Source organism: Amphiprion ocellaris, chromosome 19 (genome assembly GCF_022539595.1).
Source record: "Amphiprion ocellaris isolate individual 3 ecotype Okinawa chromosome 19, ASM2253959v1, whole genome shotgun sequence".
NCBI lineage: Eukaryota > Metazoa > Chordata > Actinopteri > Pomacentridae > Amphiprion > Amphiprion ocellaris.
Genome location: NC_072784.1, coordinates 29,477,041 through 29,494,454, shown reverse-complemented (window position 1 = coordinate 29,494,454; position 17,414 = coordinate 29,477,041). Strand labels below are relative to the sequence as shown.

At 38.3% G+C, this 17,414-nt stretch overlaps 2 protein-coding genes across 2 annotated transcripts; one reads left to right on the top strand and one right to left on the bottom strand.

Moving 5' to 3' along the window:
• Window positions 1-8,931: 8,931 nt before the first annotated feature.
• fahd1 (fumarylacetoacetate hydrolase domain containing 1) lies at window positions 8,932-10,082 on the bottom strand. The gene has a single exon (XM_023284856.3). The coding sequence runs from the start codon at window positions 9,980-9,982 to the stop codon at window positions 9,323-9,325; it is 660 nt and encodes a 219-aa protein (XP_023140624.1). The 5' UTR covers window positions 9,983-10,082; the 3' UTR covers window positions 8,932-9,322.
• Window positions 10,083-10,275: 193 nt separating this feature from the next.
• LOC111578204 (hydroxyacylglutathione hydrolase, mitochondrial) lies at window positions 10,276-17,051 on the top strand. Its single transcript, XM_023284854.3, has 9 exons — window positions 10,276-10,433; window positions 10,864-11,048; window positions 13,350-13,414; window positions 13,550-13,667; window positions 13,758-13,866; window positions 14,909-15,012; window positions 15,289-15,390; window positions 15,472-15,551; window positions 16,271-17,051. Exons 1-9 carry the CDS (start codon window positions 10,367-10,369, stop codon window positions 16,368-16,370), a joined length of 930 nt encoding a protein of 309 aa, XP_023140622.1. The 5' UTR covers window positions 10,276-10,366; the 3' UTR covers window positions 16,371-17,051.
• Window positions 17,052-17,414: the final 363 nt, after the last annotated feature.

Below are 17,414 nucleotides of genomic sequence, written 5' to 3'. Positions count from 1 at the left end.
GACATTGTTAATGTGGTAAATGACTATTGTAGCTGGAAACAGCTGATTTTTAATGGAATATCTCCATAGAGGTACAGAGGAACATTTCCAGCAACCATCACTCCTGTGTTCTAATGCTACATTGTGTTAGCTAATGGTGTTGAAAGGCTCATTGATGATTAGAAAACCCTTGTGCAGTTATGTTAGCACATGAATAAAAGTGGGAGTTTTCATGGAAAATATGAAATTGTCTGGGTGACCCCAAACTTTTGAACGTTAGTGCAGATCAACTTTAACTCATTTAGAGCAACTTTACCTCATTTTACAGCAACCTTCGCTAATATAGAGTAACTTTAACTAATCAAGAGCAACTTTAATGTTGAGCAACTTTAACAAATTTTTGAGAAACTTTCAATAAAACTGACCAACTTTAACCCCTTTAGAGCAACTTTAACTCATTTTAGAGCAACTCTAACTAATATAGAGCAACTTTAATTCTTGTACACTACCGTTCAAAAGTTTAAGGTCACTTAGGAATGCCCTTATTTTGAAAGAAAAGCATTTTTTTCAATGAAGACAACATTAAACTTTTCAACGGTAGTGTATTTATCAAAGTTATCATTCATATTTAATTTTATTTGCTGTTGTTCCCTTGTCCTGACTTATGACCTGATGATTTCTCTGACTTTTAACTACCTTGCATGTCATTTTTGAAGTTTCAGATTTAACAAATTGTTCAAGAGTTGTTGGTAATTCCTTTTCACATTGAGGCCCAAGCTGCTTGCGGCAGTTTAAAATAAAAGCTGATGTCATTCTCCACGCTTGCACCAAATCCAGATGTTAACAGGAAAGTATATTTTCTCTAAATTTTGTTTGAAACGCAGGATATTCTGTATTAGAACCGCTCAAAACAGCTAAAAGGCAAAGACAATAAATTACAGCTTCGTATGACTCCAAATCCTTCCCTGTCATGGGAACAGTAATTTGTTTAGCTTTGGCTGGCATGCAGCTCCCAATGATTTGCATCCACAATTTAATGCGTGCCATCGATTCCTAACATTGCGGATTTGTTTGCATGAGTGAAAGTGGCCCAGTGTGGAGCGAGTTACAGGCCGCTGTGACTAGTTGAGATCAGACGTGATGAGGGATGAGTCTTTTTGGTGCGGTGACTCTTATTTCTGAATAACGAGCGCCTAATCAGAAACACTCTGGAGGCCAAAGGGGGGAAAAAATGGGAGCTGATTTCTATACAGCAGATTAAAAGTAGGATTAGTGTGTAAAAGTGGCCACAAATGAAGATGCTGAGGACTCCACACATTTTCCACCGCAGTCTGCTTCGATTCAGGGAAGAAATGCTCGGGGATTTTCTCTCTTCCTTGTGGTCGGGCCTCACAGTGTCTTGTTAAGTTGAGACTCCAGCTTTAATTGATGAGAGAGAACTTGAGGGATTTTCAAGTGGTAGCTCAGTTTTTAAAGGGATATGGGATTAGGAACTTTTACAATAGGATTTTATAGCATTGTTTTTCTGGACACATTTCAGGCGTTGATTGGAAAACTTGAACAATCAGAGTTTTGCAGTTGTTTGACGAGGTCCAGACTGAGACGGAGGGAAAGCCTGCACGCTAAAAATACAACAATTCTTCTGGAAATACTTTTATTTGGCCGCGTCTGTATGGAAGCAGCAAATGTATTGAGTTTAGTTGTTAAATTTGCCTGGGCGATACCCACTTAGCCTTCAAACAGAGTGTTAACACGCTGTGCACCTGGCCTTCATGCATGGCTCGCTTTAATTTGTCAAAAGCTCCATTCAGTATTCTGTGAGAATGAATTACAGCTTTGGCCTGTAAAAATATCACACGTTGGTGCTTTGTTTCAGTATGATCTTATTATTTACACTAACGTTCAAAAGTTTGGGGTCACCCAGACAATTTCATGTTTTCCATGAAAACTCCCACTTTTATCCATGTTCTAACATAACTGCACAAGGGTTTTCTAATCATCAATGATCCTTTCAACACCATTAGCTAACACAATGTAGCATTAGAACACAGGAGTGATGGTTGCTGGAAATGTTCCTCTGTACCCCTATGGAGATATTCCATTAAAAATCAGCTGTTTCCAGCTACAATAGTCATTTACCACATTAACAATGTCTACACTGGATTTATCATTCATTTCATGTTATCTTCATTGAAAAAAACTACTTTTCTTTCAAAAATGGCGACATTTCTAAGTGACCCCAAACTTTTGCCTGGTAATGTATGTGCACAGAAGTCAAAACTATGGGACAAAAGAACAGTGACATCCAATAATGCTGCACACATACAGGTCTGACAAGCAGAGTAGTGCTGCTGCCTTTCCAAAAATGAAATGAGATCAACTTCCTGGCCGTGTGAGCGTACGTCTCTTTGATGCGATATGTCATATGCATCCTCTCTGACTCAGCCCTTCCAGTGGTTGTGCGTGTTGGTGGTTTTTTTCCCAGAACAGCCGGACCACAGCCCCGTCTGGTGACATACAGAGCAGCACGCAACGCCAGACATCACAAATGGTCATTCTGCGAACACAAAGACAGACACACATCATAAAACACTTTCACACGCACACATCATGAGGCTTCATTCCACCTTCCTGACGCCTTTCAATCATCTAATGTCAACAGGAATCCTTCTATTTATGCAAAACCTTTTAAAACACAGTTACAAAGTGCTGCACATACAAGTATTCATAGATGCAAACATGAAAACGTACGGACACACATGCAACTTAAAACACACAACCCAAATAAACACAACTGAGGGAGTGTTTATAAGAAAGTGAACGTATATAAATGAGTTTTCAGCAGCCGTTTAAAACAAACCACAGAAAAGGCAGATCTGATTAAATGGGGAAAACTATTCCAAAGTTTAGGAACTACAACCACAAAAGCACAGTCACCTCTGGATTTAAATGGGACGGAGAGGATAAGTGATATATATAGAATAGTTTGCTCTACAACAACAAATAAATTCCAGATTTGGAGCACGGTTCAGGTAGAAATCTGTATGTTGAATGACTGAAAATGAAAAGAGCTCCACAAAGAAAGAGGAAAAAATCCTGTTAAACCTTTTTCTGCCACAGCTGTTGATTAATTAACATAAATAATGTAGTTTCCTGGCAACTTAAGGCTTAAAACATGCTGATAATTTTCCATATTTAGAGATTCAAATGAAGCAAATGCAGTGTTCTGATAATGAAACAGCCTCACTGGCATCATAGTTGTGTTTACACAGCATTTAATCCAGTTTTAATCCTCATATAAACAGCCACCTTATTAGCAAAAACATCAAGCTGATTCTGTTTTACGAGAAGCAAATAAAAGGAGACAAGAACTGAAGTGATGGAGGCTCTATGACTAGTTTTTGTCAGTTTTGTATTTTCGAACAATTGAAGATGAAAATGAGAAGACTGAGTGACACAACCAAGGAGCAGAACACAGTAATCTAAAAAGAAAGATTCAAGAATCTAATAAAAGTTGAATGTTTCTACCTGATAGCGAAGGATCGAGTTTTGTAGTATTTGTCAACTGAGAAGCTCAAAGTTCAGAAAGAACATCAACCAAATTGGCCAAACATTGCCTCTAAGTTCTAATAATGTTTGAACAACAACATATTATTGTTCAAAGTATGTTCTAAGGATATTTTTCATTTCAAATAATGTTGATATGAGGGGAAAAGTGAACTAAATTCAGAGGGTGTTTGGAGGATGATGTCTCTTAAGAAAACGTTCTCAAACCAACATTTAAGAAACATTTTCAATATTTTGAAGTCCTCAGATGACTGAATGTTTCTTTTAAATGACAGATTTCTCTAATGTGACATATTTGCAAGGGTAGAACATTTTGCCTGCAATACTCTGAGGATGTTTTGGGATGTTGTTGAAGTAATTCTTCCATAAGCTATTTCCACAAAGGAAGGATGTTCTCGATGCAACATTCATGTTTTAACCTTCTTAGAATTCAGTTTTAGTCTGTCTTTAAGAAGAACATTCTTGGTACTACAAAGAAAACTTCCTGCACAAAGCAGTACTAGACATAGTAGAAAATGCTGAGAACATTCTAAAAAATGAAAAATTCTAGCTGGGAAGATTCTTAGAGGTGTCAGACCTCCTTAGTAAAACATTCTAAGGACATTTTCTAATCAAAAACAAAGGCGTGTGTGTGTGTGTGTGTGTGTGTGTGTGTGTGTGTGTGTGTGTGTGTGTGTGTGTGTGTGTGTCTGTGTGTGTGTTTCTTTACATAAAGACACTAGAGAACCATTTAGAATATGATATGTGTTCAAACCTGTATCAGTGTCGGAGTTTTTTCTGTGTGAACCTGAGAGATTTGACCCACTCACCTGGAGGGATACGGATTCCAGGACACCGAACTCAGAGACGAGCTGATGGCTATCAGCAAGTGTTAAAACATGTCTGATGTAATGTGTCACAAATGGCATGTTGCAGTAGATGTAAGACAAGACTCAGATTCAGCTGCTCTTATCTCGCCTTGTCATCCTCGCTGCATTTTATTATCTGCACCTCTGCCTTCGCATGAAGCTGGAGTTTTTAGTTTTCTTGCATTAGATGCTTACTGAGGAAGCTTGGAAAGATTTTAGGTACTTTGAAAGTACAAAGTTGCTGATCTCTGCATCATGAAGTCAGTTTACATGAAGACACAGAATGCTTGGAGCAACCAACCTGCCGACTACTTTTAAACTGTGTAAAAGAATCGCTGCTGCTTTAAAGGTTAAGGATGATCTGCAGTTTGCATGAAGCGTTCTCACTGCAGCCATACTAGTGTTTCTGGGAAGTGCTAGCAGTAGCAAGCTCTACAGGAATGATGCCTTATTTGAAATAAAAACTATGAACAGATGGCGTTTTTTAAAAGAACATGTAAAAGTACAAAAAAAGAGCAAAAAGACTTTGAAGACATGCAGAGAAAAGCAAATCTACTGGGCAGAAAAGGAAAAAGTGATATTGTGTTCTTGTTTTGGTTAATGGATTATATGACCCCATGTAGCTGGAGTTAGTTTGGTTTGTTCTCTTTTTTGGGGGAGTAATTTCTTGATTTTTTTTTGGTGGTTTCCAAGTCAAAATCAGCTTTATTGTCAATTCTTCAATATGTACACCCCCATTCAGAAGTTAAGGTCACTTAGAAATGCCCTTAATTTTGAAAGAAAAGCAGCTTTTTTCAATAAAGATGCCATTAAATGAATGATAAATCCAGTGTAGACATTGTTAATGTGGTAAATGACTATTGTAGCTGGAAACAGCTGATTTTTAATGGAATATCTCCATGGGGGTATAGAGGAACATTTCCAGCAACCATCACTCCTGTGTTCTAATGCTACATTGTGTTAGCTAATGGTGTCAAAAGGATAACTACTCCGCCAAGGAAGAATGGAGTTATGTGACGATCAGCGTACATTTGTCCATCTGTCTGTCTGTCTGTTAGCAACATTACTCAAAAACGAACTAATGGATTTGGATGAAATTTTCAAGGAAGGTCAGAAATGACACAAGGACCAAGTGATTAGATTTTGGCAGTGATGCAGCTTATAGTCTGGATCCACAGATTTGTTAAAGATTTGTGTATCATTGCCAGATAGCGGCATGGCGTCACTGTAACCATGACAACAAGTGAACACTACGTCAGCTGCCTGCTGACGATCACATGATTACAATCCTACTACAAATCCACCGCTGAGGATCACCAATTTTTTTAAAGATTTCATCCGTTGGAAATCATGCAACTGAGCAGCCTTGGTGGGGTACTGCACTCTCTTTTCTTGTGTTGTTGAAGACAACAACAAAAATCTCTTAAACTAGAAACATTCATATCCATTCATGAGTTTAAGAGTAATATAAAGAATGCAGCAAAGGGGAATGTCAGTGTTTTTCTTGAGAGGTCACTGTCCTTGAATAGCTGTCAATCTGCTTTATTGTTTTACTGTTTATTGTTTATTGTGTATTATGTATATGTTTTATATAACTTTTTAAAATTTTGTATGGCTGCTACTATGGCCAGGTCTCCCTTGTAAAAGAGATCTCTAATCTCAGTGGGACTTCTTGGTTAAATAAAGGCAAACAAAAATACTTTGTTCAGATGCAAAATTTGATTGGAATTATGTATATTTGAGGGCTGCACAGTGGTTAGCACTGTCGCCTTGCAGCGAGAAGATCCCCGGTTCGCGTTCCGGCCTTCCCTGGACCTTTCTGCATGGAGTTTGCATGTTCTCCCTGTGCATGTGTGCGTTTTCTCCAGGTTCTCCAGCTTCCTCCCACAGTCCAAAAACATACTGAGGTTAACTGGTAACTCTAAATTGTCTGTAGGTGTGAATGCGAGTGTGATTGTTTCTGTATGTAGCTCTGTGACAGACTGTTACCTGTCCAGGTGAATCTTCACTCTAAGTCAGCTGGGATAGACTCCAGCCCCCGACGACCCTAATGAGGAGTCAGCGGTGTATAGATAATGGATGGGTGGACGTATTTTTGATCATAAAAGGTTCTTGTCTCTGGGAAAACACACCTTGCTCACATGAGGTTCCCCCTCGAAGCTCTGCCATCTGGCTCCACCTGGCTTCATTTCCTGTCCAGGTGACATCACCGTTATTGAGCGTTAGATCAGAAAGCCATGGCCTCCCTGTAATCCCTTTCCCTTTTTGGGCTCTCTGCTTGCACCGGTTGATGTGATGAACGCTAAACCAGAGCCGACCCCGAGCTTTGAAGCCATTGTCGAGGCCTGCGAGGGTGTAATACCTCCATCCACGCAGGGACAATGATCGGCGTGATTCATATCTCATAAAAGACGACACCTGTGCGAGGAGGGGGGAAAGAAAAACAGGCCGTGGCAGCGTTTCCCAGCTCCCAGATCTAATTGAATCTGTCATAACTGTTCTAATGATGGACACATATAACCCCAGACTCCCCCGAGGGCCGGGGCTCGCCGGTCTCTGAGATAACAAACCCTGCAGGTGTGGGGAGACGAGGCGCTCAGGTTTCAGTGGGCTGACGGAGGCTCCCTGATTGATCCTGAAAACAGAGAAGCCTGTGGGAGGATTGTAACTGAGCCTGGAACAGAAGTTAAACAGTCCAAGTACAATGTGGTTACGGTGAAGGTGCTCAGCCTGCAGGTCAGAATGACACGGCCAGCGTGATTCTGACCTGCAGGCTGAGCACCTTCACCGTGTTGTATGTGTGCACTAGACTGGTAAAGACAAGCCAGATCTCACTACGTGCTTAACCCTCATGTTGTCCTGCGGGTTAAAATTGACCCGATTTTTTGGAAGATTTGTACTCATTTTTTGAAAATATTTGCAAGAATTTTCTTGCCAAATTTGGGGGATTTTTTTAAAATAAAATTTTTTAGGGAAACTTTTAAGGAATTATTGGAATTTTCTTCCTGAAGGTTTTGCAAATTTTCAGAAATTTGGGGAATTTTTTGCTGAATTTTTGGATTTTTTTTCAGACAAGGAAACAATATTTCTTGGTGCCCGTAAATGAGGACAACAGGAGGGTTAAAAAACTCCATCCAGATGCTAGTTTGCAGCAGTAGTGTGGTATCTGAGCGTGACCCCATCAAACTTTCAGAGGAAAACACATGAACTGTGTTCCAGATTTGAGCTCAACCACAGCTAGCCGAAGCCAAAACCATGTGTCGATCCAATCTCTCCACACTAATACGACGATTTTCTCAACAATCTGAGGTGAAATTTGAACATAAATTTAGCCTCTGGGGGATTTCCTTGGGTGTGAGGCGGATTTTAGCAGAAGTAAACAAAAACACAGTCATTCCTCTGGTGTAAAAAGTTCTTTTTATACTGTTATCATTACATTATCTTTCAAATTTCCTATTTTTACTGCACCTGGAGCTCCACGTTACCTTTATATTTTGGGTTTAACTAAAGAAGTTGCACTACAAGGTTATATTGTGTCTAAAAACAGTAAGTTTTGTGACTAAAATGCATTTAATGTGATTTTTCTCAACAGAATCTAGTTCAATAGTCTGGTAAAATATTATCCACAGTGCTGTGAGCTACTAGACTTAGCTTTAATGAAGTATTTACACTCAGGTATTTCCATTTAGGACTATTTAAAGCATCTATTTCATTATTAACTAGAAGGAAAAATTTGATTTTTTGCATATTTAACTCCGTATGTATAGCATAGAAGCAGTAAAAATAACAACACAGATTTTGTCCCTTACAATAAATGCCTTTTCTGCATTTCGCTTTAATTTTAATTATCAATCATTTTGCAGATTATTTCATCGAGCAATATTTTCCTTTATATCAGAAAACTGTGAAAAATGTCTATTCTAATTTCCCATTTTTTTCTATGAACAATTTAAAAAAACTTAAATTAAATTAATTAATTAAATTAGCTTTATTTAATTAAATTTTTTAAAACTCAGTAAACCACATGGAAGACATATATGCATTAATAACAGCAAGTTAATACTGATATTTAATAATACAAAACTGATATGAGCTGCCATTTTGTCCATACTAATAAGTACTTTAAATACATCTAAATTTAATTTTAATAATAAATTGGTTTCTGCTGATTATTATCTCGAGTAATCGTGTTTTCTAGATCAGAAAACAATTAAAAAAATAGAATTTCCCAAAACTTTTTTGTAAGTACAATTACAAAAATTTAATTCAAGTAATTAAATGTGTTTTATTAAATTAAATTTTAAAAAACTACAGCATAGAAGATGTGAAGTAATCAATGCATTAATAATAACTTAGTACTGATACTTAACATAAAACTGACATGAGCTGCTATTTTGTATTTAAAAAGTACTTTTAATGCATCAAACTTTAATTCTAATTAGAAATTTTTCAAAAATAAAACTTTCGAGTAATCTTGATTTGTGTATCAGAAAACTGTTAAAAATGTCATATTTCTTAAACAAACAAAAATGACATCTTTGTTTACAACAACATTCATTTTATTCTCACATAATCCAGACAAAAAAACAGCAAAATCCTCACAAATGAGCAGCTGTAACCAGAGAATTCCTTTAAAAAATGACTTATAAAATCAATTAATCATGAAAATAGTTAATTATCTGATAAATTACTCATCTACGGTTAACGCTGGACCCTCGTTGTAAAGTGTGTTTACAACATTTTATTCATGATAGTGACATTCCTGTCCTGGTTTGAGTTCATGATTGAGTAAAACAGATTCACTGATGATGCTGAGGTCAAACTTCTCCACCAGAACTCAGGTGTTGATGAAGCAGCACCGCCACCTGCTGATCCTCCACCTCCTCCACGTCTCTCAGCCTGATGTTTATTTCCACTCTGAGTCTCTTCTAATCCTGTCTGTCCACTCTGAAGCTCATGGTCACCACGTCCTGGATCCCCGCCTGCAGCTCGTCGTGCTCCTGCACCGCCGACACTCCCTTGGGGGTCCCGGTGAGGATGAGGTCTCCCTCCTCCAGGGTGATGAAGTCGCTGATGTAGCTGATGAGGTACGGGATGGAGAAGATCATCTGGGAGGTGGAGCCGCTCTGCCGCAGCTGCTCGTTCACCTTCAGCCACAGCTGGACGTTGGCCGGGTCCGGGATGCGCTCCTTGGGGATGAAGTCGCTGACGGGGCAGGAGGTGTTGAAGGCTTTGGCCAGGGTCCAGGGCAGACCTCTGGACTTACACTCGTCCTGGATGTCCCGGGCGGTCATGTCCAAGCACAGCGCGTAGCCGGCGACGTGCTCCATGGCGGCGGCCTGGGGGATGGCGGTGCCCCCCTTGCCGATCACCACCCCCAGCTCCACCTCGTGGTGCAGGTTGCCGGTGTAGGGGGGCACCAGGATGGGGGAGCCCTCTCTGACGTACGCAGACGGGGGCTTCAGGAACAGGACGGGCTCGGTGGGAATCGCGTTTTTCAGCTCCTTCGCGTGGTCCGCGTAGTTCCTCCCCACGCAGATTATCTTCCGGCCCCACTCCCAAAACTGAGAAATGTTCCGCGCTGTCATCGTGCAGACGTGTGTGCGGTTTGGCGCTGTCGGTACTCGTTACAATCAACTTTGACCGACACCGGTGACCGCTCCTCAAACTGATCATTAACCTACGGCAAGCCTGAAGGGACATGCGCTAACACAAAAACCAACCCAAAACTAGTCATTCAGCGTATTTAGTTCATTTATCAAGACTGCACAGTAACATCAATCAGCTTACGAATCTCCTTCCACATCGCTGTGTTTATAGTTCTAAAATATATGTGATTATTGTCGATCGACTCTCCCGGGTTTGATTGGTGCTGCCTGGCGGGGTAAAGTTGAAATGGAGGCGGAGGCGGAACTGAACCAAAAGCAAACTTTTCCCGTTCATCCTTATGTGATAAGACTAAAGGCACTGGTATGTTATTGAAGTCACTGGTAGGGAGTGCCTGCACTCTAATAGGAGCTGCTGCTGCCCTAAAATACGGTACGTCGGCTCGGTTTTCTCCTCTAGCATGGACGCGTCGAGCCTGTTAGCCTGCTGGGTGAATGTTTAGAGGAGAGCTGCTGTGTTTATGTTTAGTCAGGTGGAGATGAGAGCAGCCAGGTGAACACAGGTGGCCTGTCTGGGAAAAAAACACGAGCCCTCTTACATAATCTGCTCCCTGACTGTCATTTTAGATTCTCGCTTTGGGAGCTTGGCTAAAAAAAACCCGTCATTTTTATACGTAGCATGTAAGCTAACGTTGTTTACTTTTATGTCGTTCTAGCTTAAAGGTTTGTTTATTGTATCTGTTAGGTTTTCTCGTCTTTGGGGCATAAAGTATATTTTATCAGCAGGGTTCCTGTCTTAAAATTGCTGTATTTTAGAGAAGTGAAACTAAGACTCGGTGAACTGTGTGTTTCTTCTCGTGAAGCTCCAGGAGAAGTCAAGGCCCAGGCAGCCGCTCTGCTTCACACCGCGGTGAGGAAATCTTATCTGGTGGAACAAGCAAACATGAGGGTGGAACTTCTCCCAGCTCTCACTGACAACTACATGTACCTGCTGATCGATGTGGACTCCAGAGAGGCAGCTATAGTTGACCCCGTGGAGCCAATCAAGGTCTGTGCATCTGTTTTATTCTACTGTAAAGGTCAAACAAATAACAAAAGAGTGATTATTAACTCCATCTAGACTGACTGTAGCAGTAAAATGCTGCTTACAATTAACATATATTAGACAATAATCCAACAGTAATATTATACACAATAACCAACATTCTTACTCTCTTGCTGAATATTTTAAATGCATTTTGCTAATAATATGTCTGTACTAAAGTTTGTCAACGTAAGGCTGCAATAAATGGGATTTCTAACTATAAGTAGTGTTTTCAGTTGTGTATGCTTGTATTGCTGTTAATACTGTTGCATTACTGCATCTTATGTTATTATATACTTGCATTACATTATATTTAGTCTAATCTTAAGTTCAGGACATAATTTAATGTTTATTTATGAGATCAGTTTGATTTATGTTCTCTTAATGTTGTGACTGAAAGGTGTCCAAGAGCTTTAATATTACTAATATTATTATGACAATTTGTAAAATGTAGTACATGATGTTATTTAATCAGTTTTATTTTCTTTTATTCAGTCATATTTATTTCAGTTACACTGATAAGGTACACTACAGTTTAGTGTCAGTGTTATTAGGTATCAACATTATGTGTATGTGTGCCTAAGTAAGAAATATACATATTACAAGCAAATCCACATCAGAATAATTATTTTCCCAAGATTATTATGTTATTATAGATAATTTTGACATGAATTTTGAATTGTGTAAACATTTTGCATTAGTACAAACACTTATTTTTGTAAAAGAAATAAGAAAAGACCAATGAAAACAATGATTTGTAACAAAAAAACAAAATTGTTAAAGAACACTTGGAATATTAAATGATGCAGCTCCTTACTGGAGGCCTCCACTCATGCACAGTCAAACCTCTGCAGATGATCCAGAATGCAGCAACTTGTCTGAATTTCAACCAGCCAGAAACAGCTCATGTCACCCCGCCGTTCAGATCACTTCATAAAATTCACAACTCTGACACATTTGCATTCAAAACCACAATGAAAACATCTCCCTCCTACCTGAACTCTGTCATCCAGGTCTACACTCCCTCCCTCCAACTAAAGGTTCCTGATCCAACCACCACAACAGGGCCGGTCCATAGCTGGACTTTTCTCCTCTGTGGTTCCCTGGTGGTGGAACGAGTTACCGAACTCTGATCCATCTGCAGAGTTCCTCTCAGTCTTTAAGAAAAAACTAAAAAACAGCTCTTCACTGAACACCTTTACAAAAAAAAACATCCTATTGCTTCTGCACTGCCTGTAGACATCAAAGTCCTATTATCACACTTTAACTTGTTTTATGGCTCTTATGTAGGTTGTTTCCTCCTGACTAGATCCTTGCTGGTGTCTTATCTACTCTCAGATGTACGCCGCTTTGGATAAAAGCGTCTGATAAATGAAATTGTTGAATTGTAGAATGAAATATAGTGATGTCAAAAAATTGAGCAAAAACATACTCAGGCATGCATTAATTAACAGGAAATTGATTCATTTCTGATCCATGTTGTGCATTAAAAGAGGTTTGCGTAGCTTGTGTATTAAAAGGTTCATCTAAAGCAGGAGTGTCAAACTCATCTTAGTTCAGGTTCCACATTCAGCCCAGTTTGATCTCCAGTGATCCGGACCAGTAAAATCACAGCATAATAACGTATAAATAAACACAAGTCCAAATTTTTCCTTTGTCTCGGTGCAAAAAAGTTCATTCTGAAAATGTTCACATTTAATGAGCTATCTTTTTACAAAACATTATGAACAAACTGAAATTAATTCAATTTCAACAATATCATGCCTCAGTTTATCATTTACACATTACAACTTCCAGATCACAGAGTGTCTATAAAGGAACAAAACATTCAGTCACAGATATCTGTAACTGAATGATGTAGTATTTTACATTCTAATGAAAACGACAAAAGTCAGGCAAAAAAGCAAACGAAAACAAGACAAAATGTTACAAAAGTGAGAAACAAAATGACCAAAAAAGAGACAATCGACATGTAACAAAACAAAAAAGTCACAAAAAAATAGACAAAAATTAGACAAAAAAGTTACAAAGCGACAAAAAAATGGATGAACTACAAAAACAAGACAAAAAAATTACACAAATGACACAAATGAGCTGCATGTTTGAAACCCCTGATCTAAAGGAATGTTATCAATGTAAAATAAACAATGAAAAAAACAGATCCTCTAAAATGATAAGCTGCACCCACTTTGCTTGTTTGAAAAATAACTTAAATGACTACCTCATTATTGATGTTTTTCTTTGATCTGTTTCTGCTTTCAACAGGTTGTAGAAGCCGTCAGAAAACATGGCGTAAAACTCACAACTATTCTGACCACCCATCACCACTGGTACGCTGCATGTTCATAAATTTACTACATACATTCATACTAGTACAACATGCTAAGAAACGTTTTACACCAGCATGAAACTGCTCCTCTCCTGACACTAAATGCAGTAAACTTACTCTGATCACTCTGTCTTAGGGATCATGCCAGTGGTAATGAGAAGATGGTGAAGCTCATGCCGGGACTGAGGGTCTACGGAGGAGACGACCGAGTCGATGCCATTACAAAGAAAGTTTCTCACTCCAACACATTCAAAGTGAGATCAGTAAACTGCCTGTTCTGCAATCTAAATACAAGCCTCAAATAACAGATGGTTGCTCACTGGTTTCTTTGTTTTTTCTCTCAGGTTGGATCGCTGAATGTGAAATGCCTGCTTACACCGTGTCACACTACCGGTCACATCTGCTACTATGTGACCAAAGAAAACAGCACTGAGCCACCAGCTGTTTTTACAGGTATTTATTATCACATTAACCACTTAGAGCAGATTAACTGCACACATAAATACGGAACAAGAAAAGCACTCAGACAGTGCAGTGCTCTGCCAGTACTCAGTTGTATCATTTCAAACCACTGAAATCTTGAAAAAATTTGTGGCAGAAACCACGGCAACATAGAATGTGTCCATTTAATATAGATGTACCCACAAACAAAATGAACTTGCACTGAGCACAGGTGTGTGTTCTGCATGTGTACATTATGTACAGATACTGAATCACGTGACCTAAATATGTAGCGGATGGCAGGAATTGATGGGACTCAGAAACACCCCCACAGTTTAATCAGTTGTTCCTTGGATCATTTTCAATGGATAAATCCTGATAAGTCCACAGTGGTGGATTTGTAGTAGGATCACAATCATGTGATCATCAGCAGGCAGCTGATGTAGTGTTCACTTGTTGTCATGGTTACAGTGACGCTGTGCTGCTATCTGGCAATGATACAGAAATCTTTATCAAATCAGTGGATCCAGACTATAAGCTGCATCACTGCCAGAATCTAATCACTTGGTCCTTTTGTCATTTCTGACCTTCCCTGAAAATTTCATCCAAATCTGTTGGTCCGTTTTTGAGTTGATTGAATTGATTAAATTGTGGAGGTGTTTCTGGGTCCCATCAATTCAGTATCCGTACATAACGTACACATGCATAACACACACCTGTGCTCAGTGCAAGGTCATTTAGTTTGTGAGTGCATCTATATTAAATGGACGCATTCTGTGTTGCTGTGATTTCTGATCATCAATAACTAATAAACAAATGCTGCATTTGTGACAATGAACAGCCTTGTAGGAGTACCGCACTCTCTGAGTGCTTTTCTTGTTTTTTTTAGTGCTTAGTTTCCTTAATGTTTGCACTGTCTTTACTGCTGTAACTGTAAATTTCTCCACTGTGGGATTAATAAAGGCTAATCTTGTCTAAGACAAACACACATGACAGAATGAGTCACTCTGTCCTATGAGAAATTAAAGCCCTGAGGGATTTTTGTACCTTGCAGGAGACACTCTGTTTGTGGCTGGTTGTGGTAAATTCTTCGAGGGTACAGCAGAGCAGATGTACAAAGCCTTGATAGAGATTCTCGGACGCCTGCCTCCCGAAACGGTAAATATGCATTTTATTTCTCTACGTTGGTTTAAATAAATTATTTCAAGTCAAAATTAAAAAACAAAAAAAAAAAAACAATTAACAGAATGTTTCCTATTGAAAGTAATTGAAGATGAGAATTTAAATCTTGTTCTTTACAGATTATAAGATGAAAGAAAATCAACACGTCCCCATCAGTTAGTGTTAAATATTCTTAATTTTGTTGTTTTGAAAAGGTCCCATTCTGTGAAAATGTGTCAAAGCTGCATGACTGATTCACTGTTTGTGTTTCAGCGGGTTTACTGCGGTCATGAGTACACCGTCAGCAACCTGAAATTCGCCCGTCATGTGGAACCAGACAATGAGGTCATTCAGAAGAAGCTAGCCTGGGCGAAGGTAATTAATTAACACATGATCAACCATTAAACCGTTTTAAATGAAAACAACTATCCATCCTGTGAATTTCTGTCTTTGCAGGAGAAGTGCAGCAACGGAGAACCGACTATTCCGTCCACTTTGGCCGATGAATTTACATTTAACCCCTTTATGAGAGTGAAGTAAGTGCAACCTGATTAAACATCAGTTACACTACTGTTCAAAAGTTTAGGTCACTGAGAAATGTCCTTATTTTTGAAATGCATAAAATTGAGATTTTTCATGGAAAACATGAAATTTTCTTGGTGACCCCAAACTTTCGAACAGTAGTGTAGGTCAACTTTAACTCATTTTAGACAACTTTAACTAATATAGAGGAACTTTAATATGGAGAAACTTTAACTAATATAGAGCAACTTTGACTAATTTTTGAGCAGCTTTAACTCATTTTAGAGCAACTTTAAACAATATAGAGCAACTTTTGCTCATTTAGAGCAGCTTTAACTAATATAGAGCAACTTTAATATGGAGCAACTTTAGCTAATATAAAGCAACCTTAACTAATATGGAGCAACTTTTACTCATTTAGAGCAACTTTAAGTAATATAGAGTAACTTTGACTAATTTTTGAGCAACTTTAACTCACTTTAGAGCAACTTTAATATTCAGCAACTTTAACTAATGTAGAGCAACTTTAATATTGAGCAACTTTAACTAATGTAGAGCAACTTTAATTCATGTACACCACCGTTCTAAAGTTTGGGGTTACTTAGAAATGTCCTTATTTTTGAAAGAAAAGCAGAAATTGTATGTGTGACCCCAAACTTTTGAACGGTGGTGTAAATCCAGTTAAACTACTGCCTGACTTTCTGTTATGTGTTTTATTTAATATTTCATTTAGAGAGACGTCCGTCCAGGAACACGTGAAGCAGACGGACCCCATCGAAACCATGAGAAACCTCCGGAAAGAAAAAGACGGCTTCCGGGTGCCCAAGGAGTGAAGTCCTGACTATTACATACTAAAGAATTTAATCATCATCCAAGCCATTTGAAATAGATCTACTGCATTCATTTTGAGTGAAAGTTCATCATTTTTACTACTAGCTTCCGCCCTAAAATGGCCATAAACTTGTCTGTTATTCTTTTACTTGTATCTGGTTTGTTTGACCGGTGCTTATGTGAGAGTTTTAAGGAATATATTGCCATTGATTGAATGCTTTAAAATGATAGTTTGTTAATCAGTAAATGTCTTAAGAGAGTTTTAGAGTCTATTTAGTTTTATGTTGTAATATATCGACGTACAAACCAGTTTCATTCAGCGTTTAAATCTGAAACGAAACAGGGAGCCAACCGAGTAAGAAATGTTTAAATTTGTATGCAGCACCTCTGTGAGCTGATTTTAGCAATAGGTGCTCATGTCTTGGTCTGTTAAAAAGTGTATCAATGTTTTATTCTGACCTCGAATGTCTCCTCATGCTGTTTATTTTCATATTTACTCCTTTTTATTTCAAATTTTATATAAAAGCATTCAGTGAGCGCAGCGTTTTCAGCTTAATGTTGTGTCATAATTCAATGTCCTGATATCCTGAAGGCTCTTTTCTGTGTAAAGCACAATCTTACGAAGAATAATCGCATGAAGTTCTCTGCAAAAAAGCAATAAAACACATTTGTTGGAAGCAAAAGTCTGTGTTTAAACTTGAAAAAGTGAGACCGCTGAGTGTAATTTCATCATATTTCACGTTATTGGATTATTACTCGAGTATTAAGATGTAGACAGGATCCATTTTAACTTGTTGTCCATTAATGTCATATTCAATCTGTTTTTTGATGCTTTATTACCGTCCAATTAAACCTGATGTTTTTTAAGGCATTCTAAACGCTCAGAAAGGTGTCACCAAATGAAATGTATTATTATTTATTGTTTTTATTGTTTAAAAAGCACAGCAAAAAATAGAAATATACATGCAAATCATCTCGAAATTGTGCTTAACCTACTAATAATAACTAGTGTCCCATTTAAGTAATTTATAAATTAAAATCTTCAT

What these genes read in the sequence shown, in the direction of transcription:
- LOC111578204 (XM_023284854.3), top strand. Translation starts at nt 10,367, where the DNA reads ATGTTATTGAAGTCACTGGTAGGGAGTGCCTGCACTCTAATAGGAGCT. An exon ending in ACCCCGTGGAGCCAATCAAG is followed by an intron (nt 11,049 to 13,349) that starts GTCTGTGCATCT and finishes TGCTTTCAACAG; the next exon opens with GTTGTAGAAGCCGTCAGAAA. An exon ending in AGAAGCTAGCCTGGGCGAAG is followed by an intron (nt 15,391 to 15,471) that starts GTAATTAATTAA and finishes CTGTCTTTGCAG; the next exon opens with GAGAAGTGCAGCAACGGAGA.
- fahd1 (XM_023284856.3), bottom strand. Translation starts at nt 9,982, where the DNA reads ATGACAGCGCGGAACATTTCTCAGTTTTGGGAGTGGGGCCGGAAGATA.